The 15,151-nt window shown below is 47.3% G+C and overlaps 1 protein-coding gene across 3 annotated transcripts in view; it reads right to left on the reverse strand.

Moving 5' to 3' along the window:
• The window catches only part of MOXD1 (monooxygenase DBH like 1), a 95,323-nt gene that overhangs the window by 5,407 nt on the left and 74,765 nt on the right, over positions 1-15,151 (reverse strand). For all 3 annotated transcript variants that reach the window (XM_024113466.3, XM_005280286.5, XM_065588650.1), the window contains one exon: positions 1,812-1,980. In XM_024113466.3, the coding sequence (XP_023969234.1) occupies positions 1,812-1,980 (169 nt within the window). The remainder of the gene's footprint in view (positions 1-1,811; positions 1,981-15,151) is intronic.

Genomic DNA, 15,151 nt, shown 5'->3' on the forward strand with positions numbered 1-15,151 from the left:
GAAAGAAAGAAAGAAAGAAAGAAAGAAAGAAAGAAAGAAAGAAAGAAAGAAAGAAAGAAAGAAAGAAAGAAAGAAAGAAAGAAAATAAATAAATCCTGCTCTTAGCTTTAATGGACGTAACCTGGTGGAAAAAGAAACTAATGATAAAAACAGAGCCAATCACCCTCAGCTCCTACTGAGATCATACCGCCTTGGGTCTGTAATGCTGCAAATATTGCTACTGTATTCTGGAATATAAAGGAACAGTGCTGTCTAATAAGTGAAGAGCAGAGAAAATAGAAAATCCTCCTCATATCTGATATAATTTCCATATATGATTTCCAGCCTCTTAGCTAGAACCCCGAAAAAAAAAATAATGAAATTATGTTGGCTGTGCATTTTGTGTTCACTATTGTTTTAAGTAGATTAAAGCAGCCAAGCTATTTAACCATGATCAGTGAGCATTTTGCATGTAGTGTCTGTAATTACTTTTCATAGAATTTCAGTAGTATAGCAAGCATTAGAATGAAATCACAACTATTTTACAGACATCTCATAAAAATCTCTCATACACTATACAACTTCAATGAAGGTGAGTATCATACTATGCATAATTAGACCTGTACTGATGGTGAACCATGAATTATTTCAGGTCCATCCCAAAGACATGCCAATCTGGTCAATGTTAGATTCTCTTATAATGTATGAATATGACAACTCTAAGAATTCTAGGGACATTGAAGGCCAGATTCTGCATTATACTCCTGCCCTTTTGAAACTCTCAACAGGTATAAGGGGGTTGGATTTTAGTGAGTACAGAATTCCCCTGGAGGATGGAAACTCCCCCAATGGCATAAATCTCCTATGCCAGTAGTCCCCACTCTTATTGGTGTGGGAGATGGAGGGAGCTATTCAGGGTTGGGACGAGAGTGCTGCTTTGCCAGGCCACCACTGACAGCTCTGTGCTTACAGATCATATCACCAATGACATAGAGCTGTGTCTAGGCTTCTCTAGCTCATGCCCATGCTGGGTAAGCAGAGAATCAAGCACATAACTGGGTCCATGATGCACTCCCCTCTCATGCTCAGCAGAGGTCACATACAGAGGAGAATTGATGCATGAATCTGTTTATAATGGAGTCAAATATGCAATAGAGTGTCAATGCACATTTATTTTTTCAATGTCTCCTCCACTGATACTACATTGGCGTTGTAATGGTGCTTTGTCAATGCAAGTTCAATAGCCATGCCATTCATTTTTTCCCAGAGGGACTGTTAAAATGTCAATAGACATTTAGAGCTCAGTGGAGGATTACTATTTACTTTACATTTCAAAGTGAATTTAGTGCTCAGGGAGAATCAGAAAGGAATATCCTTGGAGACTGAAATCCTGCAACCGGACACAGAGAAAATATGGCAAACAATGTGAATTTCCCTTTCCTGGCCTACTAACACACCTCATCACTGAGCTAGGAGACCAACTCCTAGGGTGAGAGATGTAGACTCCATGACCTATGGCCCAGAGGTGATGAAAGGCTCCTTTTTCTATTACTAATTCCATGGACTGGCTAGGGTACTGATTTTTCAGTCGTTTAATATCCTGTCAGTGCTCAAGGAAGGAAAATAGTGATAATATATTCCAACTTTTCCAAACCTTTTCAACTGTTTTTCAACAACCATGAGAAGTGGAGGGAAAGGCATATAACCAACTACTTATTCCCCATCAATTCAAGCACAGTAACTCCCGTTTTCTTCAGAGAGGACCCCATTGTATTCATAGTATTGTTATGTCTTCAATAGCACTTGGACAGCTAATGTAGGATTAGACTTACCGACCATTCTGCATTGTCAGTCTTTGAGCATCTCACATTCACTGGCAGTCTAAGAACAAGCTCATTGTAGGAGAGACCTGCTGATCTGGACCATTTAAATTTGTTCATCGCATCCATGAAAGAGAGATTTTTATATTGCTTTGGACTCTTGATAATGAAAGGCCATGTCCTGAATAAAAGAAAAATTCCCCACTAAGTTATTAACATTCATAAGCAAAGGTACATACAATACTCTTCTCACAAAGGCAAATTGGATTATTAACCTTTTATGCTATCATTATTTTTATTTAATTTTGAATGTGACTAATACTCAATTTATACTCAAGGGCAGAAAACTACATTAGCACAGAGTTAAGGTTGCTTGCTGGTATGTCATCCCCCTGCAGAATGTTGAGTTCAGCAAAACTCAAAACTTTTGAAAACCATGAAACTCAGTTAAGGTTGCCCACACAATCTTGCCTCATAGATTAGGGTTTCTAACCCTTTTATCATTTTGCGCTCTCCATTGGACTCTTTCCCAGAATTGGACATAATATTCCAGCTGAAGCCTCAGCAGTGCTGAATATAGTGGGAAAATTACCTCCTGTGTCTTACATTCAATACTCCTATTAATACATTCCAGAATGATATTAGCTTTTTGGGAAACTGCATCACATTGTTGACTCATATTCAATTTGTGATCCACTATAACCCCCCCCCCCGATCCTTCTCAGAAGTACTACCATGCACCCAGTTATTCCCCCGTTTTGTAGTTGTGCATTTGATTTTTCCTTCCTAAGTGAGGTACTTTGCACTTGTCTTGACTGAATTTCATCTTATTGAATTCAGACCAATTTGTCAAGATCATTTTGAATTCTAATTCTACCCTCCAACATTCTTGCAAACTCACCCAACTTGGTGTCATCTGCAGATTTTACAAGCATGCTCTCCACTCCATTATCCAATTCATTAAAGAAAATATTGAATAGTCCCAGACCCAAGACTGACCCCTGCAGAACCTCACTAGACACACCCTCCCAGTTTGACAGAGACCCATTGATAACTACTCTTTGAGCACATTTTCAGAGTGGTAGCCGTGTTAGTCTGTATCAGCAAAAACAATGAGGAGTCCTTGTGGCACCTTCGAGACTAGTCACAAGGACTCCTTGTTGTTTTTTCTTTGAGCACGGTTTTTCAACCAGTTGTGCACCCACCTTATAGTAATTTCATGTAAATTGCATTGCTTATGAGACTGTGTCAAAAGCCTTACTAAAATCAATATATATTGTGTCTACGAGTTCTTCACCTCCTTCACTTCCTTTTACTAACCATCCAGTCTTAGCCACATGATTCCATCTAACACTACTAAAGGATAAAAATAAAAAATAAAAAGGTTGCCTTCCCTCTCTCTCTTTGGGCAATGCCTCAATATGCACACAGCACATACTCACTGGCCCATGACATTGTAGGATTCAGGATACACTCAGGAACTTCATTCATTGTAGGTTTCAGGATACACACACATTTAGCCAACTCCCCAGAAGGAATACCTACCACATGTGTACAATTTAATAACTATTTCCCAGCCTTTTACAACTCCCTTACACTTGCTCACAAGATACCATCTCAACCTTTCACTTAACCATCATTAAAGCATTAGGATGCTCTCGTATTCCACCTCAATGCTGACAATATCCTTTGTAACAGAAGCCCTATTCTCTGTTACTGATGTAGCCTACACAATTCTGCATAAAAATAATGCATCCTGAAGGTACAAACACATCTCTTCCCTTTCCTCACATACAAGCAGGTGAAAATCACAGATCTCACAGCATAATCACAGCTCTGTCATACTACTCAGAGTAATTCACACATGTCCTCATATCAAAAACACACCTTTACCAAGCAGGTCCAACTACTGTCTCCACCATTTAGTGTGGGTATACCTAACACTCTGACTGCACCTAGTGTGTATGCAAATAATTCCCATTGGCTAATGCCAGCTCCAGGGGAACAGAGGGAACATGGCATAGGCACCTTTTTCTTTTTGTCCTTTAGTAGTGTTAGATGGAATTCTGTGAGGGAGAGTGAATGGGTTGTAAAAGGAGGTGAAGAGCTTGTACATTTCAGTAACTGTGAGGTTGGCAGAGTAAAGGGATGTGTGTATTAATGGAGCATATTGGGGCACTGCTGAAAGAGGCAGAGTTAAGGTTGTACTGGACATCTGGTCTGTGCATTTCCTGGTTTTCAGAAGTTTGAGTTTTGCTGAACTCAGTGTCCTGCAAGGGGACGACATATCACCAAGCAATCTTAAATCTGCGATAAAGTAGGTTTTTTGACATTGAATCTCCTAGGTTTCTGAACAGGAAAAGATATGTTGTTGGTAGGAGTTAGTAGTCATTTAGGCAGTTGTACATATCATGTCCTGTACTTTGCACACAAAGTCACCCTCCCACACACACACACCAACTGTGCCCAATCAGCACTGCTTCAACACGCCTCTCCAGCCATGCCTTGGCTCAGTCACTGCCTACCACCTCTAACCTGGCCACTCCCTACTACTGTACCTAGGACCTCCCCACTACAAGCAGGGAATGCATTTTCCTGAAGTCTTCAATCCCTAGTATACAAACATTTCCCATTGCTATCATTTCCCTCCCACTCCTATAGCCTGACTCACATACTGTGCCGGGAGGGAAGGACAATGATGTTACAGTGGCATGGTGTTGCCAATTGTGTTTCAGAATGCTTGGAAGATGGAGTTTGTGGCAGAGCTAGGGAGAGAAATCCCAGACAGGGTTTCTGTTCCAAATTACTGACAGTTTTATGTCTGAGAGAAAGATGCTCTGAGCCCTGTTGTACCCCATCTCCGAGAAACACAGAGGTGTCAGAACTTGAAGTGTTTCTAAGCCATACAGGGCACATTTTCTGGTCAGCCATGAACTCTCCAATTTCCCAATTAATGTTCTTCCAAAACACATTAATAGCTTTCACATTGTTACTGTAGTCAATATTCAGATGCTTAGCCAAATCAGAGAAAAGTATCAGCTCCTGGGCACAAATTGATGTGGCCCAATCCTGCTTTCAGACATTGTATGAAATATACACCAGGAATAAGGCTCGGAACTTTTCCACCCAAGCGAATAACCACAATATCCATCAGATAACAACCTCTTAAATCACTGGTTAGATCAGGGGTGGCCAAACTACAGCCCACGGGCCGGATCCAGCACCTCAGGGCTTTGGATCCGGTCCGGGGGATTGCCCCCCGTGGCGCCATGGGCCCCGCGCTGCTCTCAGAAGCGGCCGACACCACATCCCTGCAGACCCCTGGCTGGGGAGGGGGGCAGAGGACTCAGTGCGTTGCCCTTGTGTCCAGGCACCACCCCCTGCAGCTCCCATTGGCCGGGAACAGGAAACCGCGGCCAATGTGAACTTCGGGGGAGGAACCTGGATGATGGCAAGGGCATCGCGCGCGGAGCTCTCCGCCCCCCGTCCCCCAGGGGCCGCAGCACTTCCTGGAGGGGACCGGAACTGGGGCCGGGGCAGGCATGCAGGGAGCCTGCCCTGGCCCTGGTGCCCACCGCTGCCACCGTGGAGATGGTTTAGGTAAGCAGGGCCAGGCCGGAGCCCGAACCCCTCCTGAACCCCGTCCCCCAACTCCCTGCGTGCACCTCGTACTCTGCCTGCACCCCAACTCCCTGCCCTGAGCCGCCTTGTACACCCTGCCCACCCTGCACCCCAACTCCCTGCCCTGAGCCCCCTGCCTCACCCCTCGTGCACCCCAACCCCCTGCCCTGAGCCCCCTCCCACAGTCCGCACCCCTCCTGCACCCCAATCCCTTGCCCTGAGCCCCTACCTGCACACCGCACCCCTCCCATACCCCGCACTCCCTCCCACACCCCAACCCCCTGCCCCGGCCCTGCATACAATTTCCCCACCCAGATGTGGCCCTTGGCCCAAAAAATTTGTCCACCCCAGGTTAGATGCTGGAGAGTAGGCAAAACATTATGCCAACAGAGGCCACCGCCGTACCCCAAATCAGCCACGTCACGGTGTTCTCCTTGCTCTAGAACAAAATGAAAACCCTCCAGCCATTTTTCTGTATTTGGCACATGCACCAGAAATAGATTGATCATTAAACAAACTGTGTGGTGGCACGGGGCTCCCAAAATGCAGGGCAAATCTCATCTGGCAACCTTCCCCCAAGTCCTGGCCAGCAGCGCAGCAGGGCTCAGGCAAGCAGGCTGCCTGCATGCCATTGCCAGTGGCCCCACACCACTCCTGGAAGCGGCCAGCTGCTGGCACGTCTCTGCATGCCCTGGTGGGGGGGAGATGGCTCCGCACACTGCCCCCACCACAGGCAGCGCACAGAGACACGCTGCCCCCCTTCCCCCAAGGGGCATGCAGAGACGTGCCAGCAGCAGAGCTAAGGTGGCTCCCTGCTCACTCTGCCTCCCTCCCTCTGTGCCACTCCCAGAAGTGGCCGGCATGTCCCTGCGGCCCCGGGGGGGGAGGGTGTCTCAACATGCTGCCCCTGCCCCAAGCGCCGATTCCACAGCTCCCATTGACTGGGAACTGTGACCAATGGAAGCTGTGAGGGCGGCACCTGAGGGCAGCAGCATGCCGAGACCCCCTGTTCCCCCCCCACCTAGGAGCCGCTGCCAGACGGGTGTGTGTGCCAGTCACTTTGGGAGCCGCACCGCCCCAGGTAAGCACCGCCCCCCTGCCCCCCTCCTGCACCCCAACCCCCTGCCCCAGCCCAGAGCCCAACCCCCGCACCCCCTCCCGCACCCCACCCCCCTGCCCCAGCCCAGAGCCCAACCCCTGCACCCCCTCCTGCACCCCACCCCCCTGCCCCAATCAAGGTACCTCACTTTAATTTTCATTTACTCCCCATTACTTATATTATAGGAGGAGGATGAAGAAAAAAAGAATGAAAAACACAGGGGAGATAAGAGAGAATGTTCTTTTACTTGGCTGGGTCCCGAGGGGGAAGAGGGGCTAAAGCGAAGCTGCGCACAGGGCCCCACTAACTCTAAATCCGCCACTGACATGCACACTACAAAAATGTACGTTTTCTTAAATACCATTCTCAATTTGGGTCCCCCAAAGATTTAGTGGGCGCCATGCACTACATTGGTTAAACTCGACAGATTGAGACCATGTTGACCCGCGTCACATCAACAGTTTTATCTCTAGCTCTAGGCAACAAAAGATACCTAGAAACTTTTTGAAGAATGGCTGTTTCTTCAGATGTTATCTCTCTGCAGTTCCCTAGCTTTGACCCCTAATTTGGGTCATTAATCCTAGTCTGCATCCTCCTCAGGCACACCAAATTTCAAAGGAATCTGACTAAGAATGTGGATTTTAGGGGATTTAGAAAGGTCAACTTTTAAACAGACGTCATGATACAATTTTAACTATAGAAGTGCTACTGCACCACTGTATTATGTTACCTGTAGACATGTGGGAACAGATCCTCAGATAATGTAAATTCTCATAGCTCCATTGACTTCAATAGAGCTATGACAGTTTATAGCAGTTGAGGATCTGCCCCATCAGGCTTTGGTAAAGAGAAGGAATTTTTCTAAAGTAAAAAACAAAAAGAAAATCACCACAGCTTCTAGATAAAATAACTGCAAACCGAAAAAAAGGAGAAAACGAATCCAGTGCAAATCTTTCCACTCTAATTTCTCAAAAGACAATTGGTCACATTTTCTGCTGCATGGAGCAGACACTTGGCACAGAGAAGAGGGTGTGTGCAGTCAAAAAGCTAGTTACAGCTCCCTGATTTTCATCCTAGTCCCAGCCTCAGAGGAAGTTGGAGCTGCATGGGGGCTGATCTAACATGTGCCAAAGGGCCCAAACGAGGACACTCAGAGCATCATGTGTTCTAGACACTTTTCCCTTCTTGCACCTGATCAGGGCCGGCTCCAGCTTTTTTGGTGCCCCAAGTGGCAAAAAAAAAAAAAGAAGAAAAAGAAAAACCCCATTGAGCTGCCGCCGAAGTGCCGCTGAAGAGGAAGACAGAGAGTGAAGGACCTGCCGCCGAGCTCCCGCTGCAGACTAAAGTGGATCGATCGAGCTGCCGCTGAAGTGCCGACGACGACGACCGGAACGTGCCGCCCCAATAACGGATGGAGTGCCGCCCCTTTCTATTGGCCGCCCCAGGCACCTGCTTCCTGGTGCCTGGAGCCGGCCCTGCTCCTGATATGTTCCAAGAAGACCCCCAGCACGCACTCTGCTCCACGGACTGTGGGAAAGGATGGCACTGAAGTTTGCTACACTGGCTCTACGCCCTTTGAGGACTCTTCCATGCCAGGGGGATCCCCAACAGGAGAGAAGGGCCTGATTCTGTCCTCTGTGCACAGTCTGAGATATGCAAAGGGATAGAGTAGGATAGAAAATTTGGCCCAGTCAAACTGGATCTTCTGTGACTCTTCGAAGGAAGAGAGAGACAGGGTATAAGGAACTAGGAAGTAGTCATAAGGAAAACATTTTCTATAACTTTAGCCTTCTTTAAAGGGATACGATCCCTGGTGCTGAGACAGAATGAGGGGGATGGAAAGTCATATATGGTGTATGGTATACTTTTAGACAGAAATCTGAATTTTGTTAGTGGAGAACTGATTGTGATTAAACTTTATTTAACACAGATTTAAATCCTATTAGTTTGGATGAAGGCATGATTTCATCTGTTTAAAATATTTTAATCAGACCTGCGCCTTCTACAATAAAGCTATATCCCATTTGTTATCAATACTGTACTGCCTCCTCTGCCATACTTGCACCCCACTGCCATAGATGGAAGGGTGTGATTCTGCTCTCACACCTGTTTTACAACAGTGTAACAGCTGATTTCACTGGAAGCCCTCCTGATTTACACCACATTAGGGACAAAGAGTTCTAATCTGAGCCATCAGAGGCTTGATTCTGATCTCAGCTTCACTGGTGTAAGTCAGGAGTAACTTAACCAAGTCAATGGAGTTATACTAGTGTAATACGGGTTTAAGTGAGATCAGCATCAGGCCACATACTCTTAGGCTGGCAATTCTTAATGCAATAAGAACTGTAGATTAGGTCATGAATACTAGGAGCATTAATAATCTCTTCTTTTAATGACTGTTCCATCTCAGGCAGACAGTCTGCCTACTTATTCCATTCAAAACATCTTTCTTTCCTCAGGCCAAATGCGCATTTTCTTGTTAAGAACAGTGATTATGAATGAACACTCAAGATAACACTTCATTTATTAGAATATTTTGTTCATGAGATCAGAAAGCTGGTTGTGCTAGCACTAAATTAGAAAATGTGTTTGTTTAGCTGTCAAGGGAGATTGTGAATACTGACAGCATAAGAACAGCAGCAGGTATTGTACTGTGAGGTTCTTCTTATTCCTGTGCATCTGACAGAGTTTAGAACTGGGATCAGTGATTTTGTACATCAAAGCTCTCTGGAAGAATAGTCTTAAAAGCCTTTGTGAGCGTTTACTGGATACTTTATATATGCTGAGATCACAAATTTTAAAATGTAAAGTTAAAAGGACATTCTCCAATACCAAATTCTACAGGCCATTTTCCTCAGATACCACAAAGGAATATACTAAGAAACTGCACCACCTACTCAGGACACTCCCTACACTAACACAGGAACAAATCAACACACCCTTAGAGCCCCGACCGGGGTTATTCTATTTACTATCTATCTATCTATCTATCCCAAGATCCACAAACCTGGAAATCCTGGACGCCCCATCATCTCTGGAATTGGCACTCTCACTGAAGGACTATCCGGATATGTGGACTCTCTACTCAGATCCTGCACCACCAGCACTCCCAGCTACCTCTGTGACACCACTGATTTCCTGAGAAAACTACAATGCATTGGTGACCTCCCAGAAAACACCATTCTAGCCACCATGGATGTGGAGGCTCTCTACACAAATATCCCACACACAGATGGAATACAAGCTTTCAGGAACAGTATCCCTGATGATGACACAGCACAACTGGTTGCTGAGCTCTGTGACTTTATCCTCACACACAATTATTTCAAATTTGGTGACAATATATACCTCCAGACCAGTGGCACCGCTATGGGCACCCGCATGGCCCCACAATATGCCAACATTTTTATGGCTGACCTGGAACAACGCTTCCTCAGCTCTCGTCCACTCACGCCCCATCTCTACCTACGTTACATTGATGACATCTTCATCATCTGGACCCATGGAAAGGAGACTCTAGAAGAATTCCACCACGATTTCAACAGCTTCCACCCCACCATCAACCTCAGCCTGGACCAATCCACATGGGAGGTCGACTTCCTAGACACCACAGTACAAATAAGTGACGGTCACGTTACCACCACCCTAACACCATACCGAAAACCCACCGACTGCTAGGCCTACCTTCATGCCTCCAGCTTCCACCCTGGACACACCTCACGATCCATCGTCTACAGCCAAGCACTGAGGTACAACCGCATCTGCTCCAACCCCTCAGACAGAGACCAACACCTACAAGATCTTCACCAAGCATTCTCAAAACTACGATACCCGCATGAGGAAATAAGGAAACAAATCAACAGAGCCAGACGTATACCCAGAAGCCTCCTGCTGCAAGACAAGCCCAAGAAACAAACCAACAGAACTCCACTGGCCATCACCTACAGTCCTCAGCTTAAACCTCTCCAACGCATCATCAGTGATCTACAACCCATCCTGGACAATGATCCCTCACTTTCACAGACCTTGAGAGGCAGACCAGTCCTCGCCCACAGACAACCCGCCAACCTTAAGCATATTCTCACCAGCAACCATGCAACGCACCATAACAACTCTAACTCAGGAACCAATCCATGCAACAAACCTCAATGCCAACTCTGCCCACATATCTACACCAGCGACACCATCACAGGACCTAACCAGATCAGCTACAACATCACCGGTTCATTCACCTGCACATCCACCAATGTTATGTACGCCATCATGTGCCAGCAATGCCCCTCTGCTATGTGCATCGGCCAAACTGGACAGTCCCTACGTAAAAGGATAAATGGACCCAAGGCAGATATTAGGAATGGCAATATACAAAAACCTGTAGGAGAACACTTCAACCTTCCTGGCCACACAATAGCAGATTTTAAGGTAGCCATCCTGCAGCAAAAAAACTTCAGGACCAGACTTCAAGGAGAAACTGCTGAGCTTCAGTTCGTTTGCAAATTTGACACCAGCAGCTCAGGATTAAACAAAGACTGTGAATGGATAGCCAACTACAAAAGCAGTTTCTCCTCCCTTGGTGTTTACACCTCAACTGCTAGAAGAGGGTCTCACCCTCCCTGATTGAACTAACCTCGTTATCTTTTTCTGTTAGTCTATAAGGTGCCACAGGACTCTTTGTTGCTTTTTACAGATCCAGACTAACACGGCTACCCCTCTGATACTTGACTGTTAGGTTATTAATCATATTTTAAAATCCTTACCTGTATCTTAGGTTATTGGAACTATTTTTTAATAATGGTAATTTACTTTTCACCATTTCATTATTTGTTTACTTTTCTATAGTTTACTCAACTTGGGCAGTGTAACTAGACTGGATCATTTTCACTTTTAGTTTGTAATCACTTTCAATTTCTGACCTTCAATTTTGCTTTTCGGATTCACAACACCACAAGGAACATTTAAATGTTAAAAAACCTGTTTATTAATTTTTAAAAAAAATCTATTCATAGTATTTCTAGGAACCTTCCTTCCCTCTTCCTTTAATTACCAAAACCTAAATGTTGTATTGTGCTGGAAAACATATTATAACTTTAATTTCTGGAAGCCCAATTCTACCTTACTCCTAGAGAACAATGCTTTATCTTGCAAGTTATCCCATTGAAATCAAAAGCTGTAGGAGTCAGGTCCAATGGGATTTTTAAAAATAGCTATTTTTAATTCAGTTTAAAAGTAATGTAGAAGCTTAGTCATGATGATGAAAGGCTGTTTATAGAGAATTTCTTCCCAAAACTAACAATATGTTGCGAAACTTTTGCTTTCTCTGATACAGTCATAGTGAAGCCAGTAAGGGCCCTGCCATTTTAATGGCCAATTCACAATACATCATTTAATCTTATGAGTGCCACACCCACTGCAAATTCATGGGTCAGGTGGTTTACCCCACACGCACATTCCAGCTGAGTATTCCGTGGAATGTCAGGATGTTTGACAGAGATCTTTAGTTGCTAAAAGGGTGACACTTTTATGAGGGTATGCTGAATATCTGTAGAGCACCAAAGTGGTTAGAACCCACAATAAAACAAGGTTACTAGGGTTACCATACGTCCTCTTTTTCCCGGACATGTCCGGCTTTTCGGCAGTCAAACCCCCGTCCGGGGGGAATTGCCAAAAAGCCGAACATGTCCGGGAAAATGGCGGCTCTGTTTAAGAGCCGGGCTGCCTGAACGCTACCGGCTTCGGGCAGCCCCGTGCCTCCAGACCCTGCGCCGCCGGAGCCCGGGAGGGGAAGTGCCCGGCTGGGGGCGCAGGGTCTGGAGGCAAGGGGGCTGCCCGAAGCCGGTAGCGCTCGGGCAGCCCGGTTCTTAAACAGAGCCTCCAGCGGCTGCGGCTCTGTGTAACTGACACTGTGTCAGCTACACACAGCCCCGGCGGCTGGAGGCTCCAGCCGCCCCCGCTCTGTTTAAGAGCCGGGCTGCCCGAGCGCTACCAGCTTCGGGCAGCCCCGTGCCTCCAGATCCTGCGCCCCCAGCCGGGCACTTCCCCTCCCGGGCTCCGGCGGCGCAGGGTCTGGAGGCACGGGGCTGCCCGAAGCTGGTAGCGCTCGGGCAGCCGGGCTCTTAAATAGAGCGGGGTCGGCTGGAGCCTCCAGCCGCCGGGGCTGTGTGTAACTGACACAGTGTCAGTTACACAGAGCCGCAGCCGCTGGAGGCTCTGTTTAAGAGCCGGGCTGCCCCAGAGCTACCGGCTTCGGGCAGCCCCGTGCCTGGAGACCCTGCGCCGCTGGAGCCCGGGACGGGAAGTGCCCGGCTGGGGGTGCAGGATCTGGAGGCACGGGGGCTGCCCGAAGCCGGTAGCGCTTGGGCAGCCCGGCTCTTAAACAGAGGGGGGGCGGCTGGAGCCTCCAGCCCCCGGGGCTCTGTGTAACTGACCCAGTGTCAGTTACACAGAGCCAAAGAGGAGCAAAGCCTCCAGCCCCCTGGGCTGTGTGTAACTGACACAGAGGCTCTGTTTAAGAACCGGGCTGCCCGAGAGCTACCGGCTTCAGGCAGCCCCCTTGCCTCCGGACCCTGTGCCCCCAGCCGGGCACTTCCCCTCCCGGGCTCCGGCGGCGCAGGGTCCGGAGGCACGGGGGCTGCCCGAAGCCGGTAGCGCTGGGGCAGCCCGGCTCTTAGAGCCTAAGAGGAGCAGAGCCTCCAGCTGCGGGGGCTCTGCTCCTCTTCGGCTCTGTGTAACTTATACAGTGTAAGTTACGCAGAGCCGCCGGAGCCCCGGAGGGGAAGTGCCCGCCTGGGGGCGCAGGGTCCGGAGGCATAGGGGCTGCCCAAAGCCCGAGCGCTACCAGCTTCACGGTTTGCTGGGCAGCCTCCAGACCCTGCGCCCCCGGCTGGGCGCTTCCCCTCCCAGGCTCCAGCTGCGCTGGGGAAGCGCCGGCCGGGGGCGCAGGGTCTGGGGGCTGCCCGGCAAACCGTGAAGCTGGTAGCACTGGGGCAGCCCTTTCCCCCTGGCTGGGAGTGGGAGGGAGGAGGGGGCGGAGTTAGGGTGGGGGAAGGGGCGGAGTTGGGGCGGGGCTAGGGGTGGGGAAAGGGGCGGGGCCATGGCCCGTGGAGGGTCCTCTTTTTTTATTTATGAGATATGGTAACCCTAAAGGTTACCCCTTTTGACCTGAGCAGGCAGCCAATATTTAGGGCCTTGCAGGTTGTTTCTGTTAGGAGGAGAGACTGATTTCAGTTCATGTCAGGTATTTCTTTGGTTCAATCCTTGTTTATTTACAAAGAATATATGCAGAGGCCTGTTTCCCTGAACACAGTAGGAATCAAACATCAGGAAACAGTTTCTTTGCTCACTGTTACAAGCCTCTTTCAGCCAAAAAGCTCTCTCTCTAGGCTTTGTCTCAGGGCTATATTCCCAGTGGTTGTTCTTGCTGTTTCCTCGTCTTAACTCCCTGCACTGCATGGTTCAGCCACTGCCCAGCTTTGCATGAGGTCTAGATCTTGGGTGATGATTTTCCATTGTTTCAAATGTCACTAAACAAAGGGGCATTTAGTTGTTCCCTTATTTAGCCTGAATTGAAGGCAGCTACTACTTCCAGCAGCTTCAATGTGGTGGTGTACATAACAGCATAACAGTAACAAATTGTTTCTTAGGGAAAACGTTATTGGCAACTTGCCAAAAATAACCTTTTTTTTTTTTTTTAATCTCTATTTTTTCCCTACGAACATTTTTGCTTTGCAGCTCTAAGTGTGCATTTTGGTAAATCAAGGCACAGTATATGCAGTGCACACCCAAGCAAGTTTCATTTCAGATATGGTTTGAAGAAGAACAATACACACCAGTGACAAAAGGCAAGATTCTTGGAAGCAATATTTTGTCTTACGTCACTTGATTTGTTTCCTCCTTTTGCTCCTAAACTTCCTAATACCTGAGTGGGCTGTTCTAGAGACAGTGCCACTTGGCTGTCTATCTCAAGAGGCACTTTCTCTACTGGGATAAAAAAAAATGTTGCTTTTTTTGTTTCTACCTCTCCTGTGTGCTATTTTGTTTCATTCTCTTCCTGCTGTCTCTGATCTCTTTTTCTCTACACTTTTCATCACTACTTCCCCTGCACTTCCTCTTACTACACCTCTACCCCGATATAACGCTGTCCTCGGGAGCCAAAAAACTTACCGCGTTATAGGTGAAACCCCGTTATATCGAACTTGCTTTGATCCGCCGGAGTGCGCAGCTCCCCCTCCCCCCCCCCCCCCCCGAGCACTGCTTTATATCCGAATTCGTGTTATATCGGGTCGCGTTATATCGGGGTAGAGGTGTACTTGCTACTGTCCTGCCCTCCTGAGTCTCTACCTTCTTTCCACATCTCTTTCCATCTCCATTTTGTCCTCTGCTATGTACCACCCTTTCTACCTTATTACCTTTTCTATCATCACCCTTTCTTGTCAATATTTCCAAATTGTTCTTAGCTTTTGGATGCCAGCAGCAGTTCTAGGGCCTGATTCTCCTCTGTAACTCAACTGACTTCAGTTTAACTTGTCTTCTGATTTAATAAGAGGACAATCAGATCCCCAATGCCTAACACTAGGGCCCCTAAACACTGTGAAAATGACCTGTGTTTTAATGTTTGTCAGCAAAAGGTGACCCT

Source organism: Chrysemys picta, chromosome 3 (genome assembly GCF_011386835.1).
Source record: "Chrysemys picta bellii isolate R12L10 chromosome 3, ASM1138683v2, whole genome shotgun sequence".
Lineage (NCBI taxonomy): Eukaryota > Metazoa > Chordata > Testudines > Emydidae > Chrysemys > Chrysemys picta.